The sequence below is a fragment of the Dromiciops gliroides genome, chromosome 4 (genome assembly GCF_019393635.1).
Source record: "Dromiciops gliroides isolate mDroGli1 chromosome 4, mDroGli1.pri, whole genome shotgun sequence".
Classification (NCBI taxonomy): domain Eukaryota; kingdom Metazoa; phylum Chordata; class Mammalia; order Microbiotheria; family Microbiotheriidae; genus Dromiciops; species Dromiciops gliroides.
In genome coordinates, this window is record NC_057864.1 from 155,724,991 (window position 1) to 155,738,674 (window position 13,684).

Below are 13,684 nucleotides of genomic sequence, written 5' to 3' on the forward strand. Positions count from 1 at the left end.
TGATGAGTGTAAAATTCATTTACTGCCCTGCTCCTCTCCCATCTCCTCTCCCACTCCATAAGCCTTTTCCTATTTCTTTCATGTAGGATTTCACCTCTGTCCTTCCCCCTCCTCCAGTTCATTCCCTTCACCCCTCAATTTAACTCTAAAGATGTCATCACCTAGCTAAGTGACACAGTGGACAAAGCATCACCCCTGGACCCAGGGGGAACCCAGCCAAAACCTGGCCTCAGACACAAGACAGTCACCTACTGTATGACCCCAGGTATGTCCCCCAGCTCCAATTTTTTTTTTTATGGTTCTCTAGGGTCTTGTATTTGAAAGTCAAATTTGCCATTCAGTTCAGGTCTTTTCATCACAAATATCTGAAAGTCTTCTTTTTCATTAAATTCCCATTTTTTCCACTGAAAGATAATGCTGAGTTTTTCTGGGTAGGTTATTCTTGGTTGTAATCCCATTTCCTTTGCCCTCTGGAATATCATATTCCATGCCCTCCAGTCCTTTGATGTAGAAGCTGCTAGATCTTGTGCTATCCTGACTGGGGCTCCACAGTACTTGAATTCTTTCTTTTTGGCACCTTGCAATATTTTCTCCTTGACCTGAGAGTTCTGGAATTTGGCTATAATATTCCTAGGAGTTTTCTTTTGGGATCTCTTTCTGGAGGGGGTTGGTGGATTCTTTCAATTTCTATTTTAGCTTCTTCTTCTAGAATTTCAGGGCAATTTTCTCTGAGAATATCTTGGAAGATGGTGTTTAAGGTCTTTCCTTGATCATGGTTTTCAGGTAGACCAATAATTTTCAAATGATCTCTCCTGGACCTATTTTCCAGGTCAGCAGTTTTTCCCAGAAGATATTTGACATTGCCCTCTATCTTTTTTTTAATTCATTTGGATTTGCTTTATTGTGTCTTGGTTTATCATAAAGTCACTGGATTCCATTTATTCAGCCCTAATTCTTAGGCAATTATTTTCATCAGAGAGCTCTTGTACCTCCTTTTCCATTTGGCCAATTTGACTTTTCAAGCTGTTGACTTTTTTCTCATGTCTTTCCTGCATCTCCCTCATTTTTCTTTCCATTTTTTCCTCTACCTCTCTAACTTTATCTTCAAAGTCCTTTTTGAGCACCTCTGTGACCTGAGACCAATTCATATTTTTCTTGGAAGCTTTAGATATAGGGGCCCTGATGTTGACATCTTCCTCTGAGGGTTCCCCTTGGTCTTCCTTGTTACTTAAGAAACTTTCTATGGTCCTCACCTTTCTCTGTCGGCTCATCTTGCCTATCTTTTACTTGACTTTTAACTCCTTAAAATGGGACACTGTTTCCAGGCTGCAGTATCCCAAGCTTCAGAAGTCCCAGGTGGTATGATTTAAGGAGAATCAGGTTCTTCCGTTGCCTGGCCTGTTCCGTGGTCCTTAGATGACCCCAGACCAACTTGCTAATCAACCAGCTTTGTGTGTTGTGGTTGTCAGCTCTGACGAGCCTGTGACGCTCCCCCACCTGGGCCACTGCTACTGGAGCCTACCTCCTGGTTCGCAGCAGGGGTGTAAAATCCAAGTTCTGCCTTAGCACCAGCATAGACCCCTGTAGTCTCCCCCCTGCTCAGGGTTCAGCCCATTCACCAGACTGTGAGCTTAGTTTCAGATAGCACTAGCGCTTCAGATGCTTCAGAGGCTCTGGGGGTCTACTTCTCTGGTGAGGCCTTCCTGGGACTGGATCTGTGTCAGGGTGACTGTGGGGTTGGGCTTGACTCCTGTATTAGCACAGCAGCTCCCTCCTTCTGACCTTCCAAGCCATTCTTGGTTAGAAGATGATTTAAGCACATTCTTCTGTGAGGTTTGCTGCTCCGGGCATTTTCCTATGGTGGTATTTGGATGTTTTTTTGGAGTGATAGTGTCATGAGTTCAGGAGCTCACTGCCTTTCCTCTGCCATCTTGGCTCACAAATGTGATTTTGATACCTAACACAGGGAGAGCAAAAACAAAGTGATAGATCAATGTCCTTAATGAATACTGATGCAAAAAAAAATTTTTTTTTAATAGTAGCAAGGAGATTATAGCAAAATACCATACAATCTAATCAGGTGATATTTATACCAGAAATGTAGGGCTGGTTCAATATTTCAAAAAACAATCAGCATAATTAAACATATTAATAACAAAACCAACAAAAAAAGTATGCTTATCTCAATACAAGCAGAACATTTTTTTTGAAAAAATACAAAACATTATTATTAAAAACACTAGAAATCATAGTATTCAATGGAAACTTTCTTCAAATGATAAGTAATATCTATCTAAAACCAAGAGCAAGCTTTATCCACAATGGGAAAAAACAAAACAAAACTAGAAGCCTTCCAAATAAGATCAAAGGTGATGCGAGGATGTCCATTATTACCACTATTATTCAATATTGTGCTAGAAATGCTAGCTATAGCAATAAGAGAAGGAAAAGAAATTTGATTAATAAAAATACGCAATAAGGAAACAAAACTATCATTCTTTAAAAGTGATATGATGATATACTTAGAAAACTCTAGAAAATCAACTAAAAATTAATTGAAACAATAAACAACTAAAGCAAAGTTGCAGGATAAAAAGGAAACCCACAGAAGTTTTCAGCATTTCCATATATTAATAACAAAATCCAGTAGGGAGATATAAAAAGAGAAATTCCATTCAAAATAACTGCAGACAATATAAAATACTTGGGACTACATGAACACAATTACAAAACATTCTTTGCACAAATAAAGACAGAGCTAAACAATTGGAGAAACATTGATTTCTCAAGCCAATATAATAAAAATGACAATTCTACCAAAGTTAATTTACTTATTCAGTGTCATGCCAATCAATCTGCCAAAGAATTATTTATAGAGTAAGAAAAAATAATAACAAAATTAATATGGAAGAACAAATCGTCAAGAATATTTATAGAATCAGTAAAGAAAAAATGTGAAGAAATGTGGCCTATCAGCAGCAGATTTCAATCTCTATTACAAAGTACTAATCATCAAAACAATCATACCAGCTAAGAAATAAAGTGATGAATATGTGGAAAAGATTAGGCACATAGTACAAAATAATAATGATTGTAGCAATGTAATGTTTGATAAACTGAAACATTCAAGTTTGGAGGGCAAGAGCTCACCATTTGACAAAAACTTTTAGTAAAACTTGAAGGCAGAAATCTATCTGGAAAAGGGAAGATTTTATGAACAAACAGAAGATCATAGGAATTAAAATGAAATCTTTTGATTACAAAAAATTTAAAAGGTTTTGCACAAACAAAATGAATGCGGCCAAAATTAGAAGGAAAATAGGAAACTGGGAAAAAATTTAGAGCAAGTTTCTCTAATAAAGGCCTCATTTCTCAAATATATAGAGAACTGAGACAAATTTATAAAACTAAGAGGCATTCCCAATTGATAAATGGTCAAAAGATATGAACAGACAATTTTTAGAAAAAGAAATCAAACTATCAATAGTTATATGAAAAGATTCTCTAAATCAATATTGATGAGAGAAATACAAATTAAAATAGCTGTGACATGTCACTTCACATTTATCTAATTGGCTAATATGACAGAAAAGGAAAATTATAAATATTGGAAGAGATACAGAAAAATAGGGGCACATACACTATCAATGGAGTTTTGAAATGCTCCAACCATTCTAGAGAGCAATTTGGAAATACATCCATAGGGCTATTAAAATGTGTGTACCCTTTGATCCAGCAATACTACTACAAGGTTTATATAACAAATAGATCAAAGAAACTGGAAAAGGACCTATCTGTACAAAAATATTTTTAACAGTTCTTTTTGCGGTAGCAAAGTATTGGAAATTGAGAGGGTACTCATCAATTGAGGAATGGTGGAACAAATTTTGGTATATTATTTGATGGAATGCCATTGTGGTATAAGAAATGACGAGTCCAATTGTTTCAGAAAACCCTTGGAATTCTCATATGAACTGATGAAAAACAAAGTGAATGTAACCAGAGAATATTGTACGTAATAATATCAATGTTAGAATGATGATCAACTTTGAAAGACTTCACTACTCTTGGGGCAGCTGGGTGGCACAGTGGATAAAACACTGGCCTTGGATTCAGGAGGACCTGAGTTCAAATCCAGCCTCAGACACTTGACACTAGCTGTATGACCCTGGGCAAGTCACTTAACCCTCACTTTCGTACCAAATAAAAAAAGAAAGACTTAACTACTCTGATCAAGACAATGATTCGAGCCAATTCAAAAGGACCCATGAAGAAAAATACTATCTACTTCCTGAGAACTGATGAATACAGTGCTGATTGGAGCATATTTTTTCACTTATATTATTGTGTGCACATGTGTGCTCTCTTTTGCAACATAGTTAATATGGAAATGTACATGACTCATATATATATATTTGATATCATGTTGCTTACCTTTTCAAATTGTGGGTCAGTTTTACTGGCATGGAATTGGGTAAAATAATTCCTAATAATTGCTTTAATTTCATCTTCATTGGTGTACATTCACCCTTTTCATTTTTTATTTTAATTTGGTTTTCTTCTTTCTTGTTTATATTTAAATTAACCAATGGTTTATCAACTTATTTTTTTAATTAAACAAGCTCCTAATTTTATTTTATTATTTCAATGGTTCTTTTTTACTTCTAATTTTATTAATCTTTTTTTTATTTTCAGGATTTTCATTTTGGTGTTTAATTAGTGATTTTTAATTTGTTCCTTTAGTTGCATGCTCAATTTATTGATCTTCACGTTTTCTATTTAATTGGTGTACAGATTTCAAGAAATAAATTTTCCCCTAAGTACTGCTTTGGCTACATCCCATAAATTTTGGAGTGTTGTTTCATTGTTTTCTTTCTCTTTATTAAAATTATTTATTGCTTCTATGTCCTTTGACCTCATTATTTAGGATGATATTCTTTAGTTTCCAATTAATTTTTAATCTATGTTTCCAAGTTCCTTAATTAAATGTAATTTTTATAGCATTATGGTCTGAAAAAGGTTGCAATCAATATTTCTGCTTTTTCTGCATTTGGTTGTGAGCTTTTTATGCCCTAATGGTTGATTTTTGTGAAGGAGCTATGTATGGTTGAAAAAGGGTTTACTCAGGGGTAGCTAGGTGGTGCAGTGGATAAAGCACCAGCCCTGGATTCAGGAGGACCTGAGTTCAAATCTGGCCACAGAAACTTGACACTTACTAGCTGTGTGACCCTGGTCAAGTCACTTAACCCTCACTGCCCTGCAAAAAATAGAAAATAGAAAAAGGGTATACTCCTTTCTATTCCCATTCAATTTTCTCCAGAGTTGTATCATATTTAACTTTTCTAAGATTCTATTAATTTCCTTAACATCTTTCTTATTTATTTTATGTATTTGTCTAGCTCTGAGAGGGAAAAGATGAGTTTCCTCACTCTATTTCCTAGTGTAATTCATTTAACTTTTCCTTTAAGAATTTGGTGCATATTCGTTAATATTGATATAACTTTATTTTCTAAGGTACCTTTCTGCACAATGTAGTTTCCTTGATTATGTCTTTTAATTATGTCTATTTTTGTTTTGGCTTTGTCTGAAATTATGATTGCTACCCCTACCTGTTCCAAACTGTTCCAAGCTTCAGCCGTTTTGCATTGCTGTTTTCAGAGCTAGTTCTGTAAGCTTGGGAGTTTTCAGTGCTTTCAAGGTGGTGTGATCTAGGGAGATTTATGGTCATTTCTTTTGTGGTCTGTGCTCTGGTCCTTAACCAGGAAGTGTCCCTGGTCTCTTGGGATTTCAATTAATACCACTCCTTAGGATACGTGCTCCTTTGGCACCAGAAGCAATACTGCTTCTCAGGGCCCCAGATATCTCTTGAGCAAAAGTATTCCTCTCCACCATTGAACTATGACCCAGAAGTAGCTATAGGTAATATATTTTCCAAAATCTAGGGTGTATTTTTTTGAGTCTGGTGACTTGAGCTCATTTGGTATAATGTCATGCCCCCTTTCTACCCCTTCTTATTTTGAATTTGCATTTCCTATTAAACACATCTTATAAAATTATCCTTTCTAGGTCCACAAATAGTTCTACTTGAAATGGTGTACTTCTGCTTCATTGATAGTCTGACTGTTCAGTTGATTTCTTGATAGGTTTCTTATCTCCCTAAACCCAAATTTCCACCTTGGAAAAGCATTAAGAGACAGCTAACTGGCATGCCCCTTTGATTCGTCCTGGCTAGTTAGGAGGTGCTCACTAAGGATCAGAATGGTTAATGGCAAAACTTGGATGCCTTCAGATGGGCCTACCCATTTCACTTTAAACTTTGTTCTCCACATTTTCCTTGGTCATACTCAGTGTCCATATTTAGAAAGGATGATCTCAATCCTGGGGAGTTCCAGGACCAGGAAGGTAGTGAAATTTCCTATATACACCATCCTGACCAGGCCATATCTGGAATACAATGTTCTTTCAAAAGCATCCCAATTTAGGAAGGACATGGAGAACCTGGAGTCACACAGAGAAAATTGACCAGGATGCTGAAAGAATCTTGAGATTGTGTGATATGAGGATGTGTTGAAGGAATTGGAAATGTTTAACCTAAAGAAGAGAAGATTTCTCAAGCAAATTATAGCTTTATTTATGTCAACACCAGAAATGCAGAAATACCATGTGAACTTGAGACTGCCACTCTTATACCAACCTAGGAATTAACTGTTTACTATATCTCTTGCCTCTGAAAGACATGTGTCTTAATTCTTCCTGGTACTAGGAGAAGGGAACTTAAGGTAAATGGGGCTAGAAGAATAGGCCATCTTCTGCTAAATGGGGGGTGGGGGGAATTTTCAGCATACCAGGACACTAGACAAAAATTAGGAATTGCTACTTTCATTCTTTGTCTGACACCTCATTCAGCAGGCAGTGAGGCATTCCCTACCCTGCCACACATATGTCCCTCTTGAGGCATTTTCCTTTCTTTCAATATTTCCTTTCCCTTCACTTACAGTGGGGGAGTGGACTTGCTTGCTTAGTGGATATAGCTAGACAAGGATGCATCCAGAAATCTGAAGTATAGTCTGGTTTTACACCTTTTCAGGACAGAAGGAAAAGCAATTGTCCAAGCCCCTGAGAACACTACCTGACAATGGGAATCTCTGCCTGTTTTAGGGAGCTTCTCCCATTTAATCCATTCCTGCTTCGCACTCCTCCCCATAAACTGTTTACTTTCAATCTTGGGACTCTCCAAAATGGTGACACCATCCCAGCACTGTCTTCTTCAAGGCATCCTTTACTTCCTTGTTCCTCAGGCAGTAGATGGCAGGGTTGAGGAGAGGCACAATAACAGTATATAATACAGATATGACTTTATTGTAGTTAAAGGCATACATAGCACGAGGTCGAGCATATGTGAAGAGGGTGGAGGAGTAGAAGATAACAACCACTGCCAAGTGGGAGGCACAGGTTGAAAAAGCCTTCTTCCTTCCCTGGGCTGTTGGGATCCTCAGGATGGCCACAATGATGGCAGCATAGGAGGAGGCCACTGCTAGCAAGGGGAGCAAGATCATTACCAAGGCCAGGAGGAAATCCACTAGTTCAGCCTGTTCCTTGTCTGTACAGGTAAGGTTGAGGAGCGGAGAGATGTCACAGAAGAAGTGGTTGATGACATTGGGCCCACAGTAGGATAACCGAGCAATGAACAAGAGTTTCATCATGGAGCTGAAGAAGCCACTGCCCCAGGAAGCTGTGGCAAGGCGGGTAGCTAGAGTTGGGGGCATGAGGCTGGAGTATCGGAGAGGCTCACAGATGGCCAGGTACCGATCATAAGCCATGACAGCTAAGAGTACACACTCAGTACAGGCCAATGCAATGAAGAAATAGAGTTGAGTCATGCAGCCCAGAAAGGAGATCCAAAGGTCCTGGGTAAGAAAGGCTCCCAATAGCCGAGGAACAGTAACATTGATGTACCACATTTCCAGGAAGGACAGGTGGCCCAAGAAAAAATACATAGGGCGGTGGAGGGCAGGAGTGAGCCATATAGTAGACACAATGAGAGCATTTTCTAACACAGTCATCAGGTAGAAGGTCAGAAAGAGGACAAAGAGAAATAGCTGGAGGGGCTGTGATGTAGGAAAGCCCACCAGGATGAATTTCTCTACATGGGTCTCACTCCAATTTCCCATGGTCCTCACCTTGAATGTTACTGGGAAAGGTAAAAGGAAAAACAGGTAAACAGAGAGATTATCTGATGCTTTCCAAAGATAAACATCAAGGGGGTGTGCAGGGAAAACTACCAGACTAATAGTAGTTATTCTGTCTATTGTCCTTGATGTAGGTTATATGTAGTGACCCACATTCTATTACTGCTCCAATAGGATCCTACTATGTGCCTGAAAATGGATCTAAAATAAGAATAAGATGGACCTGGGGGGTCATGCTCAGAGGGTCAGTATTAATATAAATATAATATATATATTTTATACCATATATTATATATATGTTAGTATATTGTATATAACTTCTGAAGTGTAAATGCTCACCCTGAAAATTTAAGAATCACTCTTGTGAGGGATTTGAGCTGACTCCAGCACATCCCTGCCTATATAAATGTATTTCAAAGTATCTATAGATTGTGTCTGTCTCTAAGCTTGTATTTATTTCGAGGTGGGGGGAGCAATAGTTTTTGGCCCTTGGATTGTTATGACTACAGAGGCTTTCCAGAGGGAAACATGTAGAGGAAAACGACTACATAAGGAAGAAGGAGCATGGGTAGAGACACAGTATCTGATTTGATACACAGGTTGAACATGAAATGAGCCAAGAAATCAGAACAAATTTGATTCCTGGTAGGAAGGTTTTCCCTAAACTTTCTTTTCCACTTTTACTTCTCTGTATTTATCTCTTTCCCCTAAATTCGTTCCCTGTTCCTCTTATCTTCCTTATTCCTCTTTTCTAAGTCTTCAGAGAAAAATTAAACAACCAAAACCAAGACCTCAAGTGGCAATAATAAGTCGTATTTAGGCTTTACAAAATGCTTTGCATGGTGTACTAGGTCCAGCATTTGACTCTAAAGCAGAAACTCCTACGCCTGACACAGACTGACACACCATGGGCAAGTAACTTCATTTCTCAGTGCAACTTGGTAGGTCTTTCAAGTTGGAGGTCACTCACTTATCTTTGTTGACAGAGGGAACTTCCTCATCATATGTATGCATGTACATATGAATGCATACATATAAGTGTACTATGCATATGTATATGTGTATATATGTATATGCATATATGTATATGTGTTCTGCACTTTCCATTGCCAAGTCTTTTCTCCTACAACTATCTGAACCTCCCTCCCTTTCTATACCCCTACTTCTGAAATCTTACCCACTGCAAATTAGAATACCTTCTTCTATGGGGAACCCTCCTTGCTAGGCAGCCACATGGTGTAATGGATATAGTGACAACTTAGAACCAAAGGACCTGAATTTGAATATGCCTTAGACACTTTCTTGTAAACAACAGATTGTTGGATTTTGCTTTCTAATCCATTCTGTCATCCTCTTTCAATTTGCATTTAGCAAGGAGGCACAGTGGATAGAAAGCTGGATATAAGTTCAAATCTAGCCTCAGATACTCTCTAGTGATGTGACCCTGGGTAAGTAATTTGCCTCAGTTTCCTGATCTGACAATAGGGATAATAATGGCATCTACTTCTGCAGGGTTTCTGTGAGTATCAAATGTGATAACATAAGTAAAAACCTTTCAAAATGCTATTTATTATAATAATAGTTATTATTTTCTTCACTAGCTCATAGTGAATATAGAGTCAAATAAAATCTTCTCACAGATGACTGAAATATGTATTTATCCAATCAGTCTCTCTCTTGAATTCTAGTTCTACATAAATTATTTCAGGCTGGGTATTTACACATCAGTACCTATCATTCCTGGGGCTTAACAGGGATTCTCCCAGCTCTCCTAGCACATTTGTAAGATTCAATCCCCTCTCCTGAATGAAAGTTCACACACACACACACACACACACACACACACACACACACACACACACACCCCAGTAGCAGCAACAACAACAACAACAAAATGATTCCCTGGGTAATTAAGGAGAAAAGAAACAAGAAGAAAAATAAAATAAGAACATTTAAGATCAGATTAACACAATCCTGGTGCTGTGGTTCTTTTTTTATATATATTTTCTGATTGTATCTGGTCCAATTGAGCAGTCTAAGGAAAAATATAGAAAGCTGCTCTTGTTACTGTCTTCTTAAGATATTTCTTGATGTGGTCTTACTTGCTAGAAATGGTCAGAATTCCATTTGGTTTGGGCTGTGCAGATGCTGTTTAAAAAAAATAATGTGTTTATGACTAGATATAGAAATGAAGACAAAGTCACCAGCTGAGCACTTGGTATTTCTATAGATGTCTCATAGTCATCTAGAACTCAATATGTCAAAGACAGAATTCATCAGGGGAACCTGGGTGGTGTATGAATAGACTCCTGTACCTGGAGTCAGGAAGACCTAAGTTCAATTGCCCATGAGCAAGTCACTTCACCTCTGTTTGCCCCATCTATAAAATGGGTGTAATAGCATCTACCTCCTGGGGTTGTTGTGAAAATTAAAGGAGATTATATTTGTAAAGTATTTTGCAGACTTTAAAGTGCTCTATAAATGCTAGCTATTATTCACTCTTCTTCTTCTCCTACCCCCCACCACCAATATGCAATTCACTTATTCGCACTTGTCTGTTTCTGTCCAAGTCCCCAACATCCTCCTAAGCACCCAAAACTGTAACCTTAGAATCCTGCTTGACATGTTCCTCTCCTTCATCATCCAAGTTATCAAGTATCTTTAGTTATGCCTCCATAATATCTCTCACATTCCTACTCTTCTCTCCCACTCATGCAGCTATTAACTTAGTGCAGGTTCTCATCACCTCTCTCCTAGACTACTGAAATATTCTAATTGATTTCCTTGCTTTCAGCCTCTAATCTATCCTTTATACAGTTGCCAATCACAAAGGGGCAAGACTGACCATGGAACTTCCCTGCCAAATTTTAGTTTTCACTGTAGACAAAAGGATTCGAATTCAATTCCTGGGACTCCAAATCCCTACACCACACTATCTCTCTTTCCCTAATGTGAAGTTCTATCTTCTCTTGCTTGGACCACAAGAATCAGTATCTGATTATAGAAGATTATTTCTTTGCAATCTTCTCCAGTTATTTCATTTTTGTCTCCAATATCCCTTGAGATGATAATTTCTCAAGAATAATAAACATGTCTTAGTTCCTGTGCATACAAGTGCTTAATAATATTTGGTCATTTAATGCATCTTTTGGATTTTCATGTGTAGGGGGATAATATTTTGTTTTGTTTTGTTTGTGGGGCAATGAGGGTTAAGTGAATTGTCCAGGGTCACACAGCTAGTAAGTGTCAAATATCTGACGGTGGATTTGAACACAGGTCCTCCTGAATCAAGGGCAGGTGCTTTATTCACTGTGCCACCTAGCTGCCCCCGGGATAATAGGGCTTTAAACCAGGTGATTCCCTCCCTTTACTTCCTGTGACTATATCACTTAGGAGCATTGGGAGACGGGTTGGAATCAGCTGGTTAAGAACCATCTATCCCCCAAGCACAAACCAAACTTCTTTCTTAATCTAATAGATTATATGACATTTATGCATAGAGACATGAGAAGTGAAATTGATGAGGATCACAAATGTCACAGATGAAGCTTCAACCCATGTTTCCTGATTTTAAGGAAGGTTCTGTTACTACTACATGTCTCCAGGCAGGGGTATTCTGGTAAATGTTTAATAAACATATCTCTGGAAATCAGGGCACACTTTTAAGTTTAATCTCTAGTATTAACATTTTTCTCCATCACTTTCTTAAATCTAGATATTTAACAAAATAATAATCCAAGCCTTTATTTGTAACATTTGCTGATTTCCAAAGTGTAAATGCTCACACTGAAAATTTAACAGTAGTCTCTCGAAGCCCCCAGCCCAATTTTGTCTCTAGGTCAGTAGCATGCTGCCTTCTTCTTCTAATTGCTTTCTCCCAGATGCCAGCAGAACTGAGCTTCACCATTAGGGTGTAGTGGCCTGATACACAATTTCATCTTTTTTTACTAGAGCAAGTAACTTAATCCTCTCTCTCACCTTGGAGGCTCTAATTTTAGTTCCAGCAGATAAAGTAGACAGCTGGAAACAGACTCTTCCCTTCTCCCTCTAGACTGCATCTACATAGCACAAGGAGGCCTGATCATATTTTACTACTTAGATTTGCTGGTTGAGATTGGTGCAGACTGAACTAGGTCATTGAGGTCCCTAAGTTCAGATTTGTGGTCTACATAGACCAGCTCCCCTATTGTGATGGTCAATTTCCATTTCATTTCATGGTCTATAGACATGAACTAATTTCAATATTGCTTACCTCCTCAGACATATCTCCCTAGGAATAAGCTTCTAAAGTGACAGCTACAGTAAGGTCACGTTCACCAAACTTCACATTCAATCTTACCCAATGATGACTCAAAAAGCCCTTTAGCCCCTGTTTTAATTATGTTTTCAGTTTGGAAGGTCCCAATTCAGTGAGCAAACTGTGGCCAGAAATCACATAACTGGGAACAATGAATAGAAGTTTTAAAGGGTAATATTTAAACTTGATGTGAAGGTAGACTACCAAAAGGGGAATAACCAGTCTTAGAGGGTAAAGTTACTCCTCAATACTGGGCTTCAAATGAAGATAATGTGGCCACTTTTCAGGTATGTAGAAGAAGGAATACTTATTCAGGTACGAGTGGGGCTAGGTGAACTGTGAGATCCCTTCCAACTCCAAGATTCATGAGTATTTGTGTGTGTATGCATAATTGGCATAGAGGGTACTGAGCATAGATTGAAAAACTCCAACATGGTCAGTTGGTTTTGTAGATAGGGTCTTAGGTTGGATCTGAAAGCTGGTTTTTCTATTGCATTTAATCATATATGTTAACATTATTTTATTAATATTCAGAAAAAGCTTTCAAGGGAGGTAATGTGGCTGTTATTTTCCTCCCATTCACCTGAGGAAACTGATGCTTCTTTTGGTTTGTTTGAGCCCAAGTCTTACAACTCCAAACTCACTACTCTAAATAAATATTTGACAATGAAGAGATGATATTTGTGAATCAGAATGATCCAGTTGATAGGTTTGGACTTGGGTAGTTATAGGTTCAAATCCTACCTATGACATTTATTGATTTCTTGTCCTTAGCTTACCTGTAAAATCATGAAAATTACTATCAGTACTTGCCTTCCAAAGTTACCTTGGAAGTCAAATAAGGTATTGTATCTAAAGATACAAACTTTTAAATGCTATACAAATGTCATTTACTATCTATAGTGATTCCAGTTTGGACAATTTGGTAGGAAGACATCCACTTTTATAAATGGATTGACAAGTCTAAAAATAAATGACCCTCAAAGGAAAGGAACTGTAGTGCCCCACCCGAATTCCAGTCTCCTTCTCTCTGTACTTTCTTTACTCTATAATGAATGCAAACCCCAGGTCTGCTGCTGGTGATGGTTCTTCTATCTTGACCATCAGCAGTTGCTGTCTTACCTCATTAACAGAGATTCCTCCAGCTGTCCTAGCACATTTGTGAAATGCAATTCCCTCTTCTGAATTACAGTTCACA

The 13,684-nt window shown here is 37.9% G+C and overlaps 1 protein-coding gene across 1 annotated transcript; it reads right to left on the reverse strand.

Annotated features, from left to right (window-relative positions):
• Nucleotides 1-7,217: 7,217 nt before the first annotated feature.
• LOC122726380 (olfactory receptor 6P1) lies at nt 7,218-8,171 on the reverse strand. The gene has a single exon (XM_043964056.1). The coding sequence runs from the start codon at nt 8,169-8,171 to the stop codon at nt 7,218-7,220; it is 954 nt and encodes a 317-aa protein (XP_043819991.1).
• Between the last annotated feature and the right edge of the window lie 5,513 nt (nt 8,172-13,684).